The 24,784-nt window shown below is 36.8% G+C and overlaps 2 protein-coding genes across 2 annotated transcripts; one reads left to right on the forward strand and one right to left on the reverse strand.

Annotated features, from left to right (window-relative positions):
• The first annotated feature begins 1,277 nt into the window (after positions 1–1,277).
• LOC111058029 (vicilin-like seed storage protein At2g18540) lies at positions 1,278–2,038 on the forward strand. Its single transcript, XM_022345525.2, has one exon. The coding sequence runs from the start codon at positions 1,375–1,377 to the stop codon at positions 1,963–1,965; it is 591 nt and encodes a 196-aa protein (XP_022201217.2). The 5' UTR covers positions 1,278–1,374; the 3' UTR covers positions 1,966–2,038.
• A 13,352-nt stretch (positions 2,039–15,390) lies between these two features.
• LOC111058025 lies at positions 15,391–24,571 on the reverse strand. Its single transcript, XM_022345520.2, has 3 exons — positions 24,333–24,571; positions 23,253–23,310; positions 15,391–18,363 (listed from the first exon to the last, which is right to left on the reverse strand). The coding sequence occupies exons 1-3, from the start codon at positions 24,404–24,406 to the stop codon at positions 15,832–15,834; spliced, it is 2,664 nt and encodes an 887-aa protein (XP_022201212.2). The 5' UTR covers positions 24,407–24,571; the 3' UTR covers positions 15,391–15,831.
• Positions 24,572–24,784: the final 213 nt, after the last annotated feature.

The following is a 24,784-nucleotide window of genomic DNA, read 5'->3' on the forward strand; positions in this document are numbered from 1 at the left end:
GAACAGAATGGGAGAATAGAATATTATGTATGATTATTTAAAAACAAGAATGAAGAGTTAATACTACATCAGATATACCGGTTTCAGCCACTCTCTATAGAAGGCAGTTGCAAGGCAGGGAATCGGCACGCTGTTCTCCTATCTTTCTCCACTGCCATCACCACGTGGTTCCCACTATATACAGAGTGTTTCAGAAGTAGTATCGAGCATTCTAGGGTATTGTTCCTGTATGATAGGTGACTACAAATAAATGTCATATTCAAAGTGTCCAAAACTCAGCGGTTATCCTTATAGTTGCCATTTTGTTTTTTTTCACTTAGGTATTTTTATCTCAAGAACGAAATGTTGTATTGATCTGAAATTGGGCATGAATATTTATGCTATAAAATGTGTTTGGAGTTGATTGATGAAAGCAATCGAGAGTGATCGTCAAACAAACAAATGGACAACAACTCAATGCTCTAATAATCAGTAGGAGCTCGCTACGCTCGTTCAAGAAGGATCGGTATAACGGTTTGAAAATAGCTATTTATGTATTAAGAGCATAATGCGTGACTTTATTGCTCACGCAAAACAGTTATCACGCGATGCGAAGCGGAGCGTGTTAATTTTGCAAGAGCGATAAAGAAGCATTACACGCGAATTACATACAAAATTTTTTCTACAACTGCCCAAACCTGTTAAATTACTTATATCGGCAGAGTTACAATTACCGACTTTTTAGATTAAGATCTGACTTTTTGGCGAGCTGCTTACAATCAGCTGATTAGGGAGCGTAAAGAAACTCTTCTGCGCATGCGCGAATGATTTGGGAGTGTAAAGTAAATCTACTGCGCATGCGCGGATGGTTAGCGAGCGAAAAAGTAGATTCTCCTCAGAAATAAGCTGTTTTATGAGGAGAATTGAATGTTTAAATTCTTTCTTTATGCGCAGTTGTAGAAAAATATGTTTTTTTTCAATGGACACTTCAAAAATGACATTTGTAGACTCCTATCATCCAGGAACAATACCATGAAATGTTCGACACTACATCTGAAACACCCTTTATATCGATAGAAGATAGATATGGAAAATCAAGTTGAAACTGCCTATATCACCTAGTGCCAGTTGCACAAAAATCGATCAAATTTTAACCGTGATTAATTCCACAAGAACAGTCAGAAAAGCCTTTTTGAGAAAGATGTCTTCTCTAAAATTGGTCCTTTGAAAATTAGTCACGATTAAAATTTAACCGGCTTTTGTGCAACTGGCACTTGATCATTTCCAATTCTACTTTTCCTAACCAAGTTTTTGTTCAATTTCCAGCTGCCACACAAACAGCTGATCAGCAGGAGGTCGCCAGCTGATAATGAACAGCTGATCGAGAAGGAACCAATGGAAGGAGGAGGAGAAGGAGGAGCAATGAGAGGAGAAGAAGAAACAGAAGGAGAAACCAAAAGTAGAAAGAGAAGATCACCAGAAAACAGAAATCTCAAAAATCCATCACATTTTCTCGGACTGGCAGGGAGTGATGACATAGAATGGAAGAGAGAACAAGAGGAGAAGGAAAAATGGAAGAGAAGACAGGAGGAAAAGGAAAGAAGAACGGAACAAGAGGAGAAAGAGAATAGTAGAAAGAGAAGATCACCAGAAAACAGAAATTTCAAAAATCCATCACATTTTCTCGGACTGGCAGGGAGTGATGACATAGAATGGAAGAGAAGACAGGAGGAAAAGGAAAGAAGAACGGAAGAACAGGAGAATGAGAGAGAGATGGAGAAAGATGACAAATACAGGGACAAAAAGGAAGGTGAAGAGGAAGAGTTCCAGAGAAAATTGGAGGAAGAGGAACGTAAAAGTAGAACGAAACAAGATGCATGGGAGAAAAAGAATGAAGAAGCAGAGAAAACATGGAAAGAAGTAGTAAAGAATTGGGGGAAAGAGGGAAGACGTGATGATAATTATACAGGTGGAAGAAAAAAATAGATTATAGTTAAGTCTCCATTTAAAGTTACTTAACTTAAAGTTATGTTACCTTATAAATGGATATGGTTGTCAGTAAACATTTTTTATTTTCCTTGCCCTATTACCATAGGTAAGGGAAGTATTGCCATAGAGTGACAATATTATAGTGTAAGTAGATATGCCATGGTATATGGCGTTTATGTCGCAACTTTTACTGTTATCTCAAGCTGATAGTCCACGTAGTTCTTTCCCGTGAAGCTTTATGACACTGGTAGTCTCTCATATTGTGCCGTTCACACACCCTTTCCTGGTCAAAACAGTAAAAATCGACAGTAATCGGCTTGAGATAACAGTAAAAGTTGCGACATAAACGCCATATACCATGGCATATCTACTTACACTATAATATTGTCACTCTATGGCAATATAATATTGTCACTCTATAGAGAAACAATAGCGTAAGTAGATATGCCATTGTATAGGGCGTTTATGTTGCAACTTTTACTGTTAACTCAAGCTGATAGTCCACGTAGTTCTTTCCCGTGAAGCTTTATGCCGCTGGTAGTCTCTCATATTGTGCCGTTCACACACTCTTTCCCGGTCAAAACAGTAAAAATCGACAGTAATCGGCTTGAGATAACAGTAAAAGTTGCGACATAAACGCCCTATACCATGGCATATCTACTTACGCTATTGTTTCTCTATAGAGTGACAATATTATATTGCCATAGAGTGACAATATTATAGTGTAAGTAGATATGCCATGGTATATGGCGTTTATGTCGCAACTTTTACTGTTATCTGGTATAGGAAAATATCTGGTATGGCACACTCACACAAGTTCCTTGCCATTATTAAAATTGATCACCTGACGCTGGTGTTCAAGCGCATCTCAAGTCTACTATTCAAGGATTTGAGCCAGCTGGTGATAGGACAATAACGCTGGAGACACAGGAGGTCTGCTATCTCTTCATAGTGAATGATTCAATAGAATCAACAGTTGCCAACCGTTTGGAATTGGATAATAACATTTTCTCGAATTCCGAGCTTACTTTCAATTTCTGGTGCAAATGTTACTGAACATCAATTGTAGAGATTTTCATGCTCAATGTTTTCCACTTGGAATTCTTTGTTTAAATTTTATCTGGAGCCTGATAATTGTGAATCCAAAACCTAACTTTGCATAGATAGTGCAGTGCTCCTGAAATTTTTACAGATATGAGACTTGTGGCAGTTGATAGAGCTTATCAATGACTATTCTAGGTATATATTTGATCAAAATCGCTGGAGCCGTTTTTGAGAAAATCGCGAAAAACCCTCTTTTTGACAACATATTCGCCATTTTAGCCGCCATCTTGAATTGCTTTTGATCGATAATGTTCGTGTCGGATCCTTATAGTGTAAGGACCTTAAGTTCCAAATTTCAAGTCATTCCGTTAATTGGGAGATGAGATATCGTGTACACAGACACACACACACACACAACACACACACACACACACACACACACACACACAGACCAATACCCAAAAACCACTTTTCTGGACTCAGGGGACCTTGAAACGTATAGAAAATTAGAATTTGGGGTACCTTAATTTTTTTCGGAAAGCAATACTTCCCTTACCTATGGTAATAGGGCAAGGAAAGTAAAAATCAGACTATAGAATATTATTCATCATAAATCAGCTGTCTAGTAGACTATAATACTACCCGTTCAAAAACATTGAACATCTTGAAAATGTATCTTTCCATCAACGTTGTAGACAGTTGCTGCCAGACCTGATAACAGCGCTCACACTCACATTCCAGGACGACACGTCACGGTACGATAGGACAGAAAGCTCTATGTTCAATTAGGATTTTTTCTAGACATTTTAAATTGATAAATTCTTCATTAATTTTTGAGAAAACATAACAACAGGTAACAATGTAACTTACTCAGCGCGAGGTCTACTGTTCACAGAACTACTGGTAAATTATAATGGGAATTTTAATAACGGCAAGGAAAGTTGTGTGAGTGCACCACAGAAGATTTTCTAAAAAGAAGGTTACTTAAATTTTTTTTCTATGAATATTGTTGCCCATTAAACTGAATGGTCATTCACATCTCATACACTGAACATTGGCCTATAGTAAGGTCCACGTCATAATGGCAGTGGAGAGAAATAGAAGAACAGCGTTGCCGAATCTCTGCCTTGCCACTGCCTTCTGCAGAGGGTAGCTGATACCAGTATATCTCATGTAATATCAACTGTTTACTCTTGTTGAACATAACCAAATATCGGGGCACCGAGCTTCGCTCGTTAATTTCATTTATTGATAAACAGAACACAATTCAGAGCATATTAAGAGAAATGCCAAACCGTCGACTTGAATCTTAGACCTCACTTAGCTCGGTCAAAAAGCTTATGAATTTCGGGGATGCGATATTTTGATTTTCCACAGAATCACTCGCTCACTTTTACTATCCACCGTTGACAAAAGTCTAAGCTGTTTCAGCCAAGGATGAATTATACTTTTAATGTCGTTCAGCGAGTTTTCCCAAGGATAAGACCTAGTGCAATCGAATTTTTATATCATAAACCTACTATGTTCCAAATTTCGTGGAAATCGTTAGAGCCGTTTTGAAGATCCGTTGAACATGAGTAACCAGATATAAAAACAACCAGATACGTGATTGCTCGCTTAATATAATAGGATTAAGTAGATTTTATTCTTCAAGTTATCTCATAGTATGAGAGTGGCTCATGCAGTATCATTGTCACTTACCTCAAAGTTCGACCGGAATCTATAATATGAGTTATCTTGGCTAAAACACCCAATTATGGGCCTGGTTCCGAGCTCGGGATTTAGCCAAGTCCTAGACTTTAAACAGCTGGATCAGAAAATTGGTTTTCCAAAACGGGGCGTGGTCGCGTCATTGTCATAGTCAAGTTTTGAATAAATTTCGAAAAACTAGAAATGATCACAAAAATAGAATATAGAGACAAAATGTAAAAGTTTCAGCTATTTTGAATCAATCAAAATCAATAACTTTTTATTCACCAAACATAATACAAATTCATGAAATTCATTAACACATTTAACAGTGAATACTCTCCACAAAGACTTGAGTCTGTGAGTGGAGAGTGAGTTCTTTCAAGTTGATTGACATTATGTTCTCATGTTGTACATATAATTAAAACTATTTCAATTGAATCAACTAACATTCATCAGCAAATCGAGAATATGAATTGCACACAATGAAATTCCATACTGGTAATAAGTATATATAGACAAATATATAAATAGTAGCTTAAAGGCTATACTTAATCATTATAAATGGCAAATTCACTAAGTTCTGAATAAGAAGGCGGATTGAATCAGTTGCTCTGCAGCATCCCTGCCAATTTCTAATAACCATCTACTCAAATGTTGCTTGTAGGTGTTAATACTGTAATTTTCAGACTGTTTTAAATGATTGGGAACGTTTCTATATAATATATGACATATGTATTTACTATTATTTTTAAAGCAGTTATGTAGGAGTCGGGGATGAGCAATACCAAAGTTAATTAGATTTCTTGTATTATGATTATGAGCTAAATTATTGAAAATGAAGTGTTTGTTGTAGTATATGTAATTCATTAAAACACGTATGTAAAGCTGTCTAATATTAAAAACTTGAAACTCTTGGTAAACAAGATAAGATGGGTAGCGATTGTCTCGCCTGAGACATGTCTTGATGACTGCTCGCTGTGCCACCGCCACCGGCTCCAAGGCAAACGAGGAGGCTCCACCCCAAGCTATGACACCATACATAAGAACTGACTGGATATATGCGTAGTATGCCACCCGCAGTTGATGTAAAGGGAGGACCTCTCTTAGCTGTCTGAAGGCATATATCATTTTGCGCACTCGCTGCTTCAGTGAAATAGCTTGTGGAGCCCAGCTTAATTTGTGGTCAATCAGAATGCCAAGGTACCTGTACTGCTCCACTCGCTGCAATACCCCACAGTCACACGTAGTGGACTGATAGTCATCACATGAGTGGAGCCTGAGGATCTCCTGAACTGGGCAACTGTTTGATTTGAAATAAATAGGCAAATACTTAGTTTTGTCAACATTCAGAGTAAGTTTGTTCTGGTCGAGCCACTTCCTGACACCAAAGAGATCCTTGGTAGCCTTACTGAAAGCATCCTCCCAGGTAGTCCCAAATGATACAACTGCAGTGTCGTCTGCAAAGAGAAATATCTTGCTATCTAGGGGAACTTTACTGAGGTTATTGATGTAGACCAGAAAAAGCAAAGGGCCTAGTGTGCTTCCCTGAATCACACCGTAATCTACATTATACATATCACTGGAAATATTATTAATACAGGTGGTCTGTTTCCGTTCATGTAGATAGCTTTGAAACCATTGCAGTGTCACACCTCTGATCCCACAGCATTCCAATTTCTGCAATAGTTTTGGTCGGTACACAGCATCGAATGCCTTGGCAATATCAAGGAAGGTAATAAGTACATTATTACCTTCGCCCACCTTTTGCACTATTTCGCTGGTGATATCGAACAGAGCATTTGATGTATTCTTGTTTAATCTGAAGCCATACTGATTGGAAACTAACAAATTATTTGATTCTAAATAAGACTGTAATTGAATTTTAACAATTTTTTCAAGAATTTTGGAAAATACACTTAACATGGAAATGGGCCGAAAATTATTGATTGAAGATTTAGAGCCGGATTTAAAAATGGGAATGACCTTGGCAATTTTGAATGCATTTGGGAATTTGCCTGTTCGGATACTTTCATTAATAATGTGGGAGAGAGGCTCGATCACAGCATTTATGTGTTCTTTAATAAATTTAGTATGGATGCCATCCTGACCCGGAGCAGAGCCTCCCCGCATATTCTTGACTATTTTAAAAATATCAAGTCGTGTCACAGGTTGCAACTCAAAAGTCACATCGGTAGAATGATCTACATCACTCACCAATAGTGGACCACGCTCCGGAATTGCACCCGCCAAGCGAGCTCCAACATTTGAAAAGAAATTATTGAATGAATTACTAATTCGCTTGATGTCCGACTCTGATGGCACCCCATCCCCGTGAAACTGTGCCAAGGGGAATCCCCCAGCCACACCCGGCCTGCATGCCAACTCATTTACCACTGACCAAAACTTTTTAGGATTCCCTCCTGCACTATTAATTTTTTCCTTAAAGTAGTTTGTTTTTGCATTTCTGATTGTTGAATGTAAAATGTTCCTATAAGTGCGGTATTGCTGACGCAATTGAATATTGAAAGGTTGCCTTAATACCCTTTTGCTTAATTTGTCTCGGAATCTAATAGAATTAACAAGGCTCTGAGTTATCCAAGGTTTTATTTTCCTGTTTTTAGCTGTTACTGATTTGATCCGTGTATTGCCTTCTATCGCTGACTGGACAACGCTAATAAAAGTATCAGTTGAATAATCAACATCATCCCTTACATCAGTTACACAGCCCCAATCAGTTGACAACAAGGCAGCGCCAACGGCATTCCAATCAGTAACCCTGTAAGTTGGTGGATCTCTCCCGTGACTATGCCCAAGATCGTTGGGCGCTCCGCCAGAGCTAAGTTGAACTAATATGGGATAGTGATCGGTAATTGATGATTCTATAATAGCAGATTTTATTTGAAGTTTTTTGTCATTTTTCAGGAAGAAATGGTCTAAACAGGAGTTTCCCGCGGGACGTGTTACCCTGTTGATTAAACTTATAAATCCCAACTCATGCATCATATCAAGGTAACAGTCCTGTGGGGAATTCGGAGGAACATTCAGAATGTTAATATTGACATCACCACAGAATAATTGTAAATGATCCTTACCGTCTATGTTAAGAAAATAGCTCTGAAGCGCCAAAACAAACGAATCGAGACAAGAGTTAGGGCTACGATAGGCGGACAACAGGTGGCAAGGCACGCCGTTCAGATTAAAGGTCAGGGCTAGGCAGTTGGCGACTCCCCCCAGGCACAGCTGATCACAGGAGGTAACGGCCAACGAATCATCAATGTAGACCACAACACCGTCATTCTGATTTAATTTATTTGTTGTTCGAAAATAATTATATCCAGGGAGCTGCATCACAACATCATCATCATCCAACCAGGTTTCGGTTAAAACAATACAACTCATTCTAAGTTTGTTAAAACTATTTAAAAATACTGAAACATTATTCTAATAATCCTACTGAAAAATATTATAGAAATTAATACAAAATAAGCATGATTCGCAAAAGATAAAATAGAAAAAAAAGTCCAGATCACAAACTGCAATCAGAATAGCCAGAAATAATACAGAATAAAGTCAACAAAATTCAAGACTTTGACTCAACATCCAATTGAAATGCGATATTGGAACCTTTATTACTAAAAAAAGATACGAATACTATTTCCAATTAAACTAATAAATAATATAGAATGGGTACAAAGTGAGCATGTTAACCCGGAAATAAAAATTATAAATGAAAAAAAAATAAAATAAAACAAGGCTCAGATTACAAACTTCAATCTGAATTAGAAAGGGTATAAAGGAAACATTTAAAAATTAGAGTAAACGAGAATTACTCAGTGATTAGACATCCATTTGTATTACAATATTGAGCCTATAATTTTTTATCAAATCAATATATTAACAAAAACCGATAATAATAATTCAAGTAAAGAATATTTCAACTAATATTAAACCCTACTAGCATAAAACAAATAATAAAATTATTATAAGTGTAAAAAAATAAAATAAAATGTAGAATAGAATAAGATCCAGATTGCAAACTGCAAACATAATTAAAAGGATAAATGGAAAGATAAATGAAACTTTGGCTATATTGATCAGCCATTTTACTATAATATTGGACCCTCAATTAATATTGAATTGCTTGTTCGAGTTCAGTAAAACAAATAATAATTATAGTATAATATCAAGCTCAGTATACTTGATTGATCTAATAATTTTTCCATCTGAGTGTAAATAGAGCTGATAAAATACTTGGCGTTATGAGCGTAACGGTACTGCCAATGGAAGATGGTATTTTGCTTTCAAGATTATCAGTATTCACGATAATCTCTAACGCTATTTTGAATCAGCTGATACTGTAATCAATATCACTGTGGCAATTCATTCATTCCTATGGTACGAAAATATTGTATTCATCATTGATCATTCTTAATACTGTAATAATTATGAAGATTCAATTAGATTGAAGCTTCATTTGTGATGTTATAAATGGAGCTAACTTTACGGAAACCACACAACATATAATACAAGTATCTTTTGATTTAAAAGCTGATTTATCGTTGCATTACTGAACCAGGAATTTATTTTCTTTTGTATTCTCCTAAAATATTACCCATATAAAATAATACTATATTCTCCTTGAGTTCAATACATCGAACCAAAATTGATTTCATAAAAGACCAAACCAATGAGGAATCCCATATTTTCATTCGATTATTATTATCAGTAAACCGTATCATATTACTTAATGAATATTATTATGAAATGGAATATAACATGAATGTGAATGAATTATAAATCAAATGATCATGATTTATAATAAGAGCTGAAATAGTATGAAATTGCAAAAGGTCTTCTTGCCTTATCCTGAACTTGTTTGAAGAGTTGCCGTCGAAGGAGGGGGCTGCGTCCGCTGCTCAGCCGCCGTCTCATCAATTTTACGTATATCGTCCAAATCATATATCCTGAATGGTTTCTCAATAGTTGATCTCCTCACCAATATTTTGCTATCATTGGTCCAGACAGACACCAGCTTACGGGTTTTAACGAGATTTCTTGCTGCGTTGAAAATCTCCCTTGTGTGTGGAGCTAGGTGATCGTTCATATAAACAGGATGATCCGGAAAATTGGGATTAATTTCACTTGCTGACAGTCTTCTCTTGTGCTTTCTAGCTGTCAACCAGATGGACTTGATTGATCTCGAAACGAAATTCACCACAATGGACGGTGGAACACGGTTTTTCCCGGGTACAGCTGAACCTTGGCGAAGTCTGTGTGCAATCGATATGTCAAATCCATTATACTCTACACCCAAAACACTTGCCAGTTTTTCCATTATCGCATACACATTTTCCTGCGTTGTAACTGGTATGCCCGTTATTACAATATTGTTCTTGCGCGTTTGTTGTTGCAAATCCGCTACTTCCCTTTTTAATACCGCAATTTGACCTCTTAGATGCTCGTCTTTTTGAGTTAGCTCGAGCACTGCTGCTGAGTTACGATTCGACGTTTCTTTTAGAGTATTCACGTCTTGCTTAACAATTTTAAAATCGTCGAGTGTGGCTTTAATAATGTCCCATCGTTCATTATTTTCTTTTCGAAGAGCAGCTATTGCTTGGAGAACAGTACTGTCCTCACGTGATAACTCACCCTCGCGACCAGCACATGTAGCAGCGCTGCACTTATCACACCTCCAGTTGTTACGTGTTGCGACGGATTTTGAAGAGTCCACATTTATGCACCCGGCGTGGAATAACCCATCACAATCTTTACACTTGAAATTATCTTGCTTTAGAGCTACGTCGTTTAAACACTTTTTGCACTTATTAACCATTTTCGATGCGAAATAAGTTTAATTTATAGGTCAAACACTATGAAATACTATTGAGTTTGAACACGGACAAAATAAGCCGAGTGACAGATAAGGAACAAACTAGCTACTTATCAGGCGCTCTGATAGACGATGCTCACTCATCGAACTCCGAACTAGAACTGATAGTCCTAGTAGTTGTTTTTGGTGAAGCTATGTGACGCTGGTAGTCTCTCATACTGTGCCCTTCTTACACTCTTACACTCCCAACAACACACTAATAATAGACAGTGTATAGGGTGTCTATGTTGCAAATGTGAGTGTTAACTGAAGCCGATAGTCCTAGTAGTTGTTTTTGGTGAAGCTATGTGACGCTGGTAGTCTCTCATACTGTGCCCTTCTTACAATCTCACACTCCTAACAACACACTAATAATAGACAGTAATCAGAGAAGAAGTTTGAAACATAAACGACCTATACCATGGGATATCTTCTTATGCTTATTTTCTCTATAGTATATGAAATTTTAAATTCAATTTCATTAAATATGGAATAGACAATAAAAAATTCAACAATTCTTCATAATAACAATTTTTGCATGAGTTTTTGGAATTCAACAGTAGTTGAGTGTGAAACAATGTCATTGTTGTCTTGAAAGTGGTGCTTCACTTCATTGTACTGCAAACAAATGCTGGGAGGCTGTGGCACTGCTGTGGGTCTCACTTGAAAATTTGGTCCTCTGGGCCGGATTGTGCCATCAAAGTTGCGCCTCCTGTGGCAATCCACAAAGCGGCTCTTCTTTTCACGACCGGCGGGGAAGAACAGAATGCGCCTCTCATACTCTTCATCAATGATGTCACAACCACGTAGACCACCCTTCCCAGGACGGCCATTTGCACCATCCCTGCCTTTGACACCATCTTGCAAGCGATGAGTGCTGCGATCTGGTGAGAAACTGTGCAACTGTACTGTCTTTATTGAGCCTGAGGAACCACCCAAACCCCCTCTGCCACCTTGGCCGGCATCACCACCATCACTGCCATAATCTGCTCTACGTATGTATGTGTCAGACCACGAGTTGAACAATAGGAAAATTCTCTTTGAGTCATCAATCCTTCTCCTGGAATGAAAATCATCTTGACCATCCCTACCATCTTTACCATCACCACCATCTTGTCCTCTCTCTCCATTGCCTCCTCTGGCACTGATTGTCAATTGGTGACTGTTGAAGTAGTGCAGTGCAACTCCAAGAAAGTTGCCTGCAGATGAGCCAAATGCACCATCCTTCCCATGCTCCCCAGGTGAAGCTTGGCCCCAATATGTAGCCGATGGATCTTTACCATCTACGCTCAGTGTGAACTTACCCAACACGTGCCATTCTGGAGCTATCACAATCAGATTCCAGCCTTTCATCACTAGATCTGAATCAATGTACAATTTCCTCAATGCAACCAGCACCACAGTATTCGAAAGTTTGCCTTTTCCAAATTTATCCATATTCAAATCACTAGTTTTCAACACACTATCTACCATAACCACAGTGTTTGATTTAGAGAGGAATATGCTCTCTTTTCCAACAATTTTCTTCAGGAATGAATTGACTTCTTCTAATTTGTCAGATGTTATCTTGAACTGAGTCAACCCCAAGTGCTTGATGAATTTCTCTGCCATCAATATTGGCATCCTGAATTCAGTTTCATGTTTCAGTCTGAGTAGAGAAGGATCCTTGAAAATCACTGAGTAGTCTGTCACCTTCTTGTACAAATTGTCAATTAAATTGTAGAACATCAGTTCATTCTGCACGGAACGTTCAAGTGGGTGAAGTGAGTTGGACCATTTGCTTGGATCATACCGGTTGTGGTCAGTGATCTTCTTCAGTCCATCAAGGTAACCATCCAACTGTTTGATTTCAGTAAGGACATTTCTGATGCAGAATTCCATTTGAATTCCTTCAGCCAGATTTATGATGGCATCAACATAGTCACTTGGAGTTGTTGACACTTTGGTTTTCTGTATCAGATGTCCCACATGCTGCACAGTGCTCTGCAGATGGTTTTTGATGGTTTGTATATCTCCAAAGCTTTTGAAGTGAGTGGTTACAAATTTATTAAAAGATACTGCGAAGGATTTGCTCACTTCCACTATGTGGTTGTTCATGAGATCATATAATTCTCTGATGTACACCTTGGCTCTGTCTGACACAGCAAATCCAAAATCACCTACCTCCACTCAACATATCCATCCTTGCTAAGAAGCATTTCACGTATTGATTTTATTGACTGCTGTATGGAATGTGATTCTAAGACAGGTCCACTGTCATCTGGCTTCATGAAGAGAGCAATTTTCCCCTCCAGGCTATGAATAAGTGCTTGAGCATTTTTGATGAATTTCTCATTGACATAATTCCCCTCACGGTTATCCAATGTATTGGAAACTCCTTTCAAGAACTGTGAAACACCTTTTATCTGTGTTTCAGCTGTCACTCGAGTGATTTTGCCATGCCGGATAATGTGCTGATTCGGTGTTTTTGTGGCAATCAGGTAGGTGCTCTCTTGGAACTTGTGGGTGTTGTTGAACAGGCTGAAGAAACTCTCCAGTGTGTTGGTGAAGTCATCCCTGGGTCCTGATGGTGTGAGGGAATTGTGGTTGACCAGTAGGGCAATTTTGATGCGTTTGGACATCTCGGCAACACTGTGTAGCCCATAGGTGGCAACTATCTCATGGATTGCACTCCTGGTGTCGCGGAACCCGGGTGTGTCAAAGAGCACCGCTCCAGAGGTGGCATCCACAACTGCCTCAGGATAGGTGGTGGTCGAGGAAATTGTTGTATTTGTCACAAATTTCCCAGACGTGTCCTCTATGTAGTAGTCACCTGTGTCCTCGCCGATTTCTTTCCCCACAAATGTAGCACCCTCTCCCGCCAAAATGTGCACCAGGGAACTTTTCCCTGCTCCAGTGTTGCCAACAAATAGGATGACATCGCCTTTGAAGTTTTTGGGAATCTTGTTCAACCCAGAGGCCAGTTCAGTGAATGTCTGGCCAAATGTGTGCAGTTGTGGGTTGGTGGAAGCTTGCAGGGCTAAGCATTCCTGTGAACAATTTTTGGTCTTTAAATTGTGACCTGGATTTGAGGCATGCTTGATGATGTCCACATCTCATTGATTCTAATTTGAGGCATGCATCTTGATGTCCACAACTTGATCCCCATTCATGGCATGCTTCATTTGAAGTTCATTATCTGATGTCCATTATCAAGGCATGCATCTTGATGATCACAACTTGATCCTAATTTGAGGCATGCATCTTGATGATCACAACATGATCCTCATTTAAGGAATGCATCTTGATGTCCACAACTTCTTGATTCTCACGTGAGGCATGCATCTAGATGTCCACAACTTATTGATTCTAATTTGAGGCATGCATCTTGATGTCCACAACTTATTCATTCTAATTTGAAGTATGCATCTTGATTTCTACAACTTAATCCTCATTCATGATATGCTTTATTTGAAGTCCATAATTTGATCCCCATTCGAGGCATGCATATCCACAAATTAATCTGCAATCAAGGCATGCATCTTGCTCTTCATAATTCAATTCTCATTTTCTTTGGTGTACATCTTGATGACCAGAAATTGATCTGCAATTGCGGCATGCGTTTTGAGGCATGACCACAACTTTATCTGCAACTTGGGGCATGCATCTTGAGGCATGCTACAACTTGATCTGCAATTTGGGGCATGCATCTTGAGGCATGCTACAACTTGATCTGCAATTTGGGGCATGCATCTTGAGGCATGACTACAACTTTATCTGCAATCTGGGGCATGCATCTTGAGGCATGACCTGAACTTGATCTGCAATTGTGGCATGCATCCTGAAGGTCACACAAATTGACCATCATTTGTGGCATGCTTCTCGATGTACACAATTTGATTATCTTCTTAAAATGTATGAATTCAGGGCTACCCATCAATGTGATGAGATATTATTGTTCCTCTCTTCAAGTAGTAGTTTCTATCATTCCTGAGAGTTTGAGGGATTCAAGTTTCGACCATTTTAGGAAAAGGTATCTATTTTTATTTATAAAATAGAGTTAGTTTATAGAATTAGAGTTTGAGTGATTTGAATTTTGATCATTTTTGCAAAAGATACATTTTTTACTGAAGCCGATAGTCCTAGTAGTTGTTTTTGGTGAAGCTATGTGACGCTGGTAGTCTCTTATACTGTGCCCTTCTTACACTCTTACACTCCCAACAACACACTAATAATAGACAGTGTATAGGGTGTCTATGTTGCAAATGTGAGTGTTAACTGAAGCCGATAGTCCTAGTAGTTGTTTTTGGTGAAGCTATGTGACGCTGGTAGTCTCTCATACTGTGCCCTTCTTACACTCTTACAGTCCCAACAACACACTAATAAAAGACAGTGTATAGGGTGTCTATGTTGCAAATGTGAGTGTTAACTGAAGCCGATAGTCCTAGTAGTTGTTTTTGGTGAAGCTATGTGATGCTGGTAGTCTCTCATACTGTGCCCTTCTTACACTATTACACTCTTACACTCCCAACAACACACTAATAATAGACAGTGTATAGGGTGTCTATGTTGCAAATGTGAGTGTTAACTGAAGCCGATAGTCCTAGTAGTTGTTTTTGGTGAAGCTATGTGACGCTGGTAGTCTCTCATACTGTGCCCTTCTTACAATCTCACACTCCTAACAACACACCAATAATAGACAGTAATCGGAGAAGAAATTTGAAACATAAACGACCTATACCATGGGATATCTTCTTATGCTATATTTTCTTAATAGTATATGACATTTTAAATTCAATTTCATTAAATATGGAATAGACAATAAAAAATTTAACAACTCTTCATAATGATAATTTTTGTATTTTATCATCTCCAGTACTCAATTTGGATGATATTCACTTCATCAAGATGTCAGTTGATCTAAAACCAGCCTAAGTAGGAAATTTTAGTATGTCCAGGTTGGAGTTTGACAAATCATCAGATCCCAGCTGAAGTATGACAGTCATAAGGCCCATTATTCATTCATACAATAAGTACTTCATCAAAATGATAGGGAGAGGAAAAAATAAGGTAACCTTTTGCTATTCCTCTCCCAAATTTAGATAGGGTTACACATATTCCAAAATAGGTTGAGCTATTATCATTAATAGCTTGAATGATATATTCAGGCAAGGTGGAACTCCCAACCAATAGAAACCATACAAATATTTTCAATATTATTATTATTTCGTACACAAAAACATTTGTACATGGAAATATTGTATCATTTTGTGATTATATCAATAACAGCCAAAATGTTTTTTGAATGAGTTTTGGAATTCAACAGTAGTTGAGTGTGAAACAATGTCATTGTTGTCTTGAAAAAGGTGCTTCACTTCATTGTACTGCAAACAAATGCTGGGAGGCTGTGGCACTGCTGTGGGTCTCACTTGAAAATTTGGTCCTCTGGGCCGGATTGTGCCATCAAAGTTGCGCCTCCTGTGGCAATCCACAAAGCGGCTCTTCTTTCCACGACTGGTGGTGAAGAACAGAATGCGCCTCTCATACTCTTCATCAATGATGTCACAACCACGTAGACCACCCTTCCCAGGACGGCCATTTACACCATCCCTGCCTTTGATACCATCTTGCAAGCGATGTGTGCTGCGATCTGGTGAGAAACTGTGCAACTGTACTGTCTTTATTGAGCCTGAGGAACCACCCAAACCCCCTCTGCCACCTTGGCCGGCATCACCACCATCACTGCCATAATCTGCTCTACGTATGTATGTGTCAGACCACGAGTTGGCAAAGTTGAACAATGGGGAAATACTCTCTGAGTCATTGTCATCAATCCATCTCCTGGGATAAAAATCATCTTGACCATCCCTACCATCTTTACCATCACCACCATCCTGTCCTCTCTCTCCATTGCCTCCACTGGCACTGATTGTCAATTGGTGACTGTTGAAGTAGTGCAGTGCAACTCCAAGAAAGTTGCCTGCAGATGAGCCAGATGCACCATCCTTCCCATGCTCCCCAGGTGAAGCTTGGCCCCTATATGTAGCCGATGGATCTTTACCATCTACGCTCAGTGTGAACTTACCCAACACGTGCCATTCTGGAGCTATCACAATCAGATTCCAACCTTTCATCACTAGATCTGAATCAATGTACAATTTCCGCAATGCAACCAGCACCACAGTTTTTGAAAGTCTGCCTTTTCCTAGTTTATCCAGATGCAAACCACTAGTTTTCAAGACACTATCTACCACAACCACAGTGTTTGATTTAGAGAGGAATATGCTCTCTTTTCCAACAATTTTCTTCAGGAATGAATTGACTTCTTCTAATTTGTCAGATGTTATCTTGAACTGAGTCAACCCCAAGTGCTTGATGAATTTCTCTGCCATCAATATTGGCATCCTGAATTCAGTTTCATGTTTCAGTCTGAGTACAGTTGGATCCTTGAAAATCACTGAGTAGTCTGTCACCTTCTTGTACAAATTGTCAATTAAATTGTAGAACATCAGTTCATTCTGCACAGAACGTTCAAGTGGGTGAAGTGAGTTGGACCATTTGCTTGGATCATACCGGTTGTGGTCAGTGATCTTCTTCAGTCCATCAAGGTAACCATCCAACTGTTTGATTTCAGTGAGGACATGTCTGCTGCAGAATTCCATTTGAATTCCGTCAGCCAGATTTATGATGGCATCAACATAGTCACTTGGAGTTGTTGACACTTTGGTTTTCTGTATCAGATGTCCCACATGCTGCACAGTGCTCTGCAGATGGTTTTTGATGGTTTGTATATCTCCAAAGCTTTTGAAGTGAGTGGTTACAAATTTATTAAAAGATACTGCGAAGGATTTGCTCACTTCCACTATGTGGTTGTTCATGAGATCATATAATTCTCTGATGTACACCTTGGCTCTGTCTGACACAGCAAATCCAAAATCACCTACCTCCACTTCAACATATCCATCCTTGCTAAGAAGCATTTCACGTATTGATTTTATTGACTGCTGTATGGAATGTGATTCTAAGACAGGTCCACTGTCATCTGGCTTCATGAAGAGAGCAATTTTCCCCTCCAGGCTATGAATAAGTGCTTGAGCATTTTTGATGAATTTCTCATTGACATAATTCCCCTCACGGTTATCCAATGTATTGGAAACTCCTTTCAAGAACTGTGAAACACCTTTTATCTGTGTTTCAGCTGTCACTCGAGTGATTTTGCCATGCCGGATAATGTGCTGATTCGGTGTTTTTGTGGCAATCAGGTAGGTGCTCTCTTGGAACTTGTGGGTGTTGTTGAACAGGCTGAAGAAACTCTCCAGTGTGTTGGTGAAGTCATCCCTGGGTCCTGATGGTGTGAGGGAATTGTGGTTGACCAGTAGGGCAATTTTGATGCGTTTGGACATCTCGGCAACACTGTGTAGCCCATAGGTGGCAACTATCTCATGGATTGCACTCCTGGTGTCGCGGAACCCGGGTGTGTCAAAGAGCACCGCTCCAGAGGTGGCATCCACAACTGCCTCAGGATAGGTGGTGGTCGAGGAAATGGTTGTATTTGTCACAAATTTCCCAGATGTGTCCTCTATGTAGTAGTCACCTGTGTCCTCGCCGATTTCTTTCCCCACAAATGTAGCACCCTCTCCCGCCAAAATGTGCACCAGGGAACTTTTCCCTGCTCCAGTGTTGCCAACAAATAGGATGACATCGCCTTTGAAGTTTTTGGGAATCTTGTTCAACCCAGAGGCCAGTTCAGTGAATGTCTGGCCAAATGTGTGCAGTTGTGGGTTGGTGGAAACTTGCAGGGCTAAGCATTCCTGTGAACAATTTTTGGTCTTTAAATTGTGACCTGGATTTGAGGCATGCTTGATGATGTCCACATCTCATTGATTCTAATTTGAGGCATGCATCTTGATGTCCACAAATTGATCACCATTCATGGCATGCTTCATTTGAAGTTCATTATCTGATTGTAACATTCAAGGCATGCATCTTGATGATCACAACTTGATCCTCATTTGAGGCATGCATCTTGATGATCACAACATGATCCTCAAATTAGGCATGCATCTTGATGTCCACAACTTTTCGATTCTCACGTGAGGCATGCATCTAGATGTCCACAACTCATTGATTCTAATTTGAGGCATGCATCTTGATGTCCACAACTTATTCATTCTAATTTGAGGTATGCATCTTGATTTCTACAACTTAATCCTCATTCATGATAATTATGCTTTATTTGAAGTTCATAATTTGATCCCCATTCGAGGAATGCATATCCACAAATTAATCTGCAATCAAGGCATGCATCTTGCTCTTCATAATTCAGTTCTCATTTTCTTTGGTGTACATCTTGATGACCAGAAATTGATCTGCAATTGCGGCATGCGTTTTGAGGCATGACCACAACTTTATCTGCAACTTGGGGCATGCATCTTGAGGCATGCTACAACTTGATCTGCAATTTGGGGCATGCATCTTGAGGCATGACTACAACTTTATCTGCAATCTGGGGCATGCATCTTGAGGCATGACCTCAACTTGATCTGCAATTGTGGCATGCATCCTGAAGGTCACACAAATTGACCATCATTTGTGGCATGCTTCTCGATGTACACAATTTGATTATCTTCTTAAAATGTATGAATTCAGGGCTACCCATCAATGTGATGAGATATTATTGTTCCTCTCTTCAAGTAGTAGTTTCTATCATTCCTGAGAGTTTGAGGGATTCAAGTTTCGACCATTTTAGGAAAAGGTATCTATTTTTATTTATAAAATCGAGTTAGTTTATAGAATTAGAGTTTGAGTGATTTGAATTTTGATTTCTCATTTTCTTTGGTGTACATCTTGATGACCAGAAATTGATCTGCAATTGTGGCATGCGCTTTGAGGCATGACCACAACTTTATCTGCAACTTGGAGCATGCATCTTGAGGCATGCTACAACTTGATATGCAATTTGGGGCATGCATCTTGAGGCATGACTACAACTTTATCTGCAATCTGGGGCATGCATCTTGAGGCATGACTACAACTTTATCTGCAATCTGGGGCATGCATCTTGAGGCATGACCTCAACTTGATCTGCAATTGTGGCATGCATCCTGAAGGTCACACAAATTGACCATCATCTGTGGCATGCTTCTCGATGTACACAATTTGATTATCTTCTTAAAATGTATGAATTCAGGGCTGCCCGTCAATGTGATGACATATTATTGGTCCTCTCTTCAAGTAGTAGTTTCTATCATTCCTGATAGTTTGAGGGATTCGAGTTTCGACCATTTCAGCAAAAGGTATCTATTTTTATTTATAAAATAGAGTTAGTTTATAAAATTAGAGTTTTAGTGATTTGAATTTTGAGCATTTTTGCAAAAAAATAATTTATTTTATTTATAAAATAGAATTATAGTAAAACACTTATTGAAATGGGCTGCTTTATATGAAGATACATGCCTTGAATGATAATCAAACTCATAGAATAAAATTATAGTACCCTCTTTTGAATTAATAAAATAATAAATTAAAAATACAAATTACAACGCAAAAAAAGGGTACTATAATTCTACTAATAAAACAAAATAAAACTTGTAGCACCCTTTATTTATTAAAAAACTTAAAATAGTTGAACAACTAGTTTCGGTTCTAAAACCATCTTCAGGATCTAAAATAAATAAATAAAATTCAATAACTGTTTACTAATTGATATAAAACTGACATATGTTTAAATTCATATGACTAATTTATTATTTATGGTAAAAGTTATTAATTTAAATTTAATAACTTTTACCATAAAAAATTTATTATTTATGGTAAAAGTTATTAAATTTAAATTTAAAAAATTTATAAAAAATTTATTATTTATGGTAAAAGTTATTAATTTAAATTTAAATTTAATAACTTTTGCTATAAATAATTAGTCATATGAATTTAAACATATGTCAGTTTTATATCAATTAGTAAACAGTTATTGAATTTTATTTATTTATTTTAGATCCTGAAGATGGTTTTAGAACCGAAACTAGTTGTTCAACTATTTTAAGTTTTTTAATAAATAAAGGTGCTACAAGTTTTGTTTTGTTTTATTAGAATTATAGTACCCTTTTTTTGCGTCGTAATTTGTATTTTTAATTTATTATTTTATTAATTCAAAAGAGGGTACTATAATTTCATTCTATGAATTAGATTATCATTCAAGGCATGCATCTCCATATATGCTACTTGATCTGAATTTGATCAGCCATATCATTTTAAAATCAATTCCCAATTTAGTGAAAAATGTAAACATGAAGTTTTAGTCAGAATTTGAAATCGAAATTTGAAGTTGAAGTTCGTACAAAAGTGGAAATGGATATGCTTTAATAAGGTTCACGTTATAATGGCAGTGTTTGATTATCAATGGTATTGCTATCCTTGTCTATCATTCAACAAAGCGGAGAGTGCTATCTCTTTCTCGCTTTGCTTTGTTGCCAGATCGTCTTTTATCAATGTCGAATTGATAATTGACAAAATAGAGTTAGTTTATAAAATTAGAGTTTTAGTGATTTGAATTTTGAGCATTTTTGCAAAAAAATAATTTATTTTATTTATAAAATAGAATTATAGTAAAACACTTATTGAAATGGGCTGCTTTATATGAAGATACATGCCTTGAATGATAATCAAACTCATAGAATAAAATTATAGTACCCTCTTTTGAATTAATAAAATAATAAATTAAAAATACAAATTACAACGCAAAAAAAGGGTACTATAATTCTACTAATAAAACAAAATAAAACTTGTAGCACCCTTTATTTATTAAAAAACTTAAAATAGTTGAACAACTAGTTTCGGTTCTAAAACCATCTTCAGGATCTAAAATAAATAAATAAAATTCAATAACTGTTTACTAATTGATATAAAACTGACATATGTTTAAATTCATATGACTATTTATTATTTATGGTAAAAGTTATTAAATTTAAATTTAATAACTTTTACCATAAAAAATTTATTATTTATGGTAAAAGTTATTAAATTTAAATTTAAAAAATTTATAAAAAATTTATTATTTATGGTAAAAGTTATTAAATTTAAATTTAAATTTAATAACTTTTGCTATAAATAATTAGTCATATGAATTTAAACATATGTCAGTTTTATATCAATTAGTAAACAGTTATTGAATTTTATTTATTTATTTTAGATCCTGAAGATGGTTTTAGAACCGAAACTAGTTGTTCAACTATTTTAAGTTTTTTAATAAATAAAGGTGCTACAAGTTTTGTTTTGTTTTATTAGAATTATAGTACCCTTTTTTTGCGTCGTAATTTGTATTTTTAATTTATTATTTTATTAATTCAAAAGAGGGTACTATAATTTCATTCTATGAATTAGATTATCATTCAAGGCATGCATCTCCATATATGCTACTTGATCTGAATTTGATCAGCCATATCATTTTAAAATCAATTCCCAATTTAGTGAAAAATGTAAACATGAAGTTTTAGTCAGAATTTGAAATCGAAATTTGAAGTTGAAGTTCGTACAAAAGTGGAAATGGATATGCTTTAATAAGGTTCACGTTATAATGGCAGTGTTTGATTATCAATGGTATTGCTATCCTTGTCTATCATTCAACAAAGCGGAGAGTGCTATCTCTTTCTCGCTTTGCTTTGTTGCCAGATCGTCTTTTATCAATGTCGAATTGATAATTGACAAAATATCACATCTTGGTTATGAAAATTCATTATGAAATAATTGAAAAATGTAATTTCTTGCTCAATAAAATATGATTGATTATTTTAAACGAGAATGAACAGTTAATATTACATCAATAAACCTGTATCAGCTACTGTCTATAGACGGCATTGACTACACAGAGGTTCTGCAACGATTTTCTCCTATCTTTCTCTACTGCCATTATAACGTGGACCGCACTATAGTGCTACAATTGGTTCATAGTTTATCATGTTTTTTCATAGCTGACAAACGATTTGGCAACGATGCGGTGGTTAAAAAGGCTAGAGCTTGCTGCCTTGTCTAGTGACAGACCCCAAATATACATAACATAATATATATTGATATAGGTTGACGCACAGATATCTTGTGATTATTTATATTTCTACAATTTTAAAAACAATCTGGTAACGTTGCAGAGCTGGAAAAGAATAGCGCTATCTGCCTTGTGGAATGATAGACAAGGATAGCAACATTAATGCTCATCAAATACTGCCGTTATAACGTGGACCCCACTATAGCAATAATTAGTGTTCGAAATACCATATGATACAGTATCAACACAATATGATGCAGTATCATCTCATCTTAATACACAACACTATAATTTGATACAAAACAGGATGGAGCTATCTGCTTTGTCGAATGATAGACAAGGATAGCAACACTAATGCTCATCAAATACTGCCGTTATAACGTGGACCTCACTATAGCAATAATTAGTGTTCGAAATATCAACACAATATGATGCAGTATCATCTCATCTTGATACACAACACCATAATTTGATACAAAACAGGATGGAGCTATCTGCTTTGTCGAATGATAGACAAGGATAGCAGCACCAATGTTAACCTAACACTGCCACTATAACGTGGACCTCACTATAGATGCCCACATACCCCAATTCACCAAAACTTTACAAGACATTTGTAAAATTTCTACATTCTCACATTCTATAGAATATTATAATACTCACATTTTTATTGACAGATCTCCGTTCGCGAACTCCAATCCTGTTTTCTCCTTGATTTATACTGAAAAGCAGAAATTTTATGTGAATTTATAATTAATCTCATAATATCTAACTTGGGAATAGTAGGCCTATCTATAGTGAGGTCCACGTTATAATGACAGTATTTGATCAACTTCGGTTTTGCTATCCTTGTCTATCATTCGACAAAGCAGATAGCTCTATCCTGTTATGTATCAAATTATGGTGTTGTGTATCAAGTTGAGATGATACGGTGGTACTATCCTTTTCTAGGTCCACAACGATGACAATTATGTTTTTGACGGTGTACAAATATAAAATTAATTTATGCAGAGAATTAGCATCGCTATTCTTCTATCTTGATCCACTGCCATTATAACGTGGACCACACTATATTATATGATATACATTATCAACTAGCAGGTCACCTGTGCTTCGCAAGGGTCTAATTTAAAACCTGACCTACTGAAATCTTGAAGAACTGAAAATAGGCCTATAATCATCCTCAATAAATTATGAATTTATATTGAAAATTTCAAATTAATCAGTTGAGTAGTTGAGACATGATGATGCGTTACTGTATTCATGAATTTTGTATCTTGTATAAGCCAGTTCTTTCCTAGTATCATATTTCAGTTTTAAATTTAAATTGTTTGAAAATAAGAGTCTGAACAAGATAAAAGCTGGGAAAGAATTCTATCAATTCAAAAAATAAAAGCCCATTAAAGTATCATACACATGTCATTTGGGGAAATCTTTAATATAAATAATGTGATGTCATTCTATATAAATTTGGGAGAGAAATAATAGTTCAAGATTCCTCCATATTCTTTTAATTTTATTCAAATTTTAGTGACATTTGTACAAATAAATGACGATTAGAGTCAATATCGTTCTTAGAATTATAAGTTCTAAAAAGCAGAATATTCAAAACTGCTTCGAAATACCTAGATAATAAAATAGGTGTTTCCCTTTATAGTATTCTGCAATAACATTCTATTAATTTCCCCCAAGAGACTACAAAAATTATTGAATAAAAATAGCCTACTTGAAATAATCAATTACCTTGAATTAGCAATGCAATTATGAATCAAGAGACAAATTTCCAGGATAAGCAGAAAAATTTTCCTCCCGTCCATTTTACAGAAACAATATGAAACTATAATATTCTGCGAGCTTGAAACAAGAATAAATTTCCAATGTTGACATTAACTTATGAGATGTCTTTGTATGATGAGTGACTAATATTTAATAATAACTAAGATAATATTTGAAACTCCGAATATTGAGCGATAACCCAGACAAGTTCACCGTTCAGTGATAGCAGTGATAAGAACACAGACTACAAAGCGGGTCACGCAGTCTTTAGAAGTGTAAGGAATTGACTGTCGGCCATTGAAGAGAGCCTATGGTGAGAGTGAGGTATATTATTGAAACATATAAGGTGAGGTCCAGGTTATAATGTTTGTGTAGGAAGATAGGAGAAAAGGGTTGCCAGATCTCAGCCTTGCCACCCA

This window comes from Nilaparvata lugens, chromosome 14 (assembly GCF_014356525.2).
Source record: "Nilaparvata lugens isolate BPH chromosome 14, ASM1435652v1, whole genome shotgun sequence".
Taxonomy (NCBI): Eukaryota; Metazoa; Arthropoda; class Insecta; order Hemiptera; family Delphacidae; genus Nilaparvata; species Nilaparvata lugens.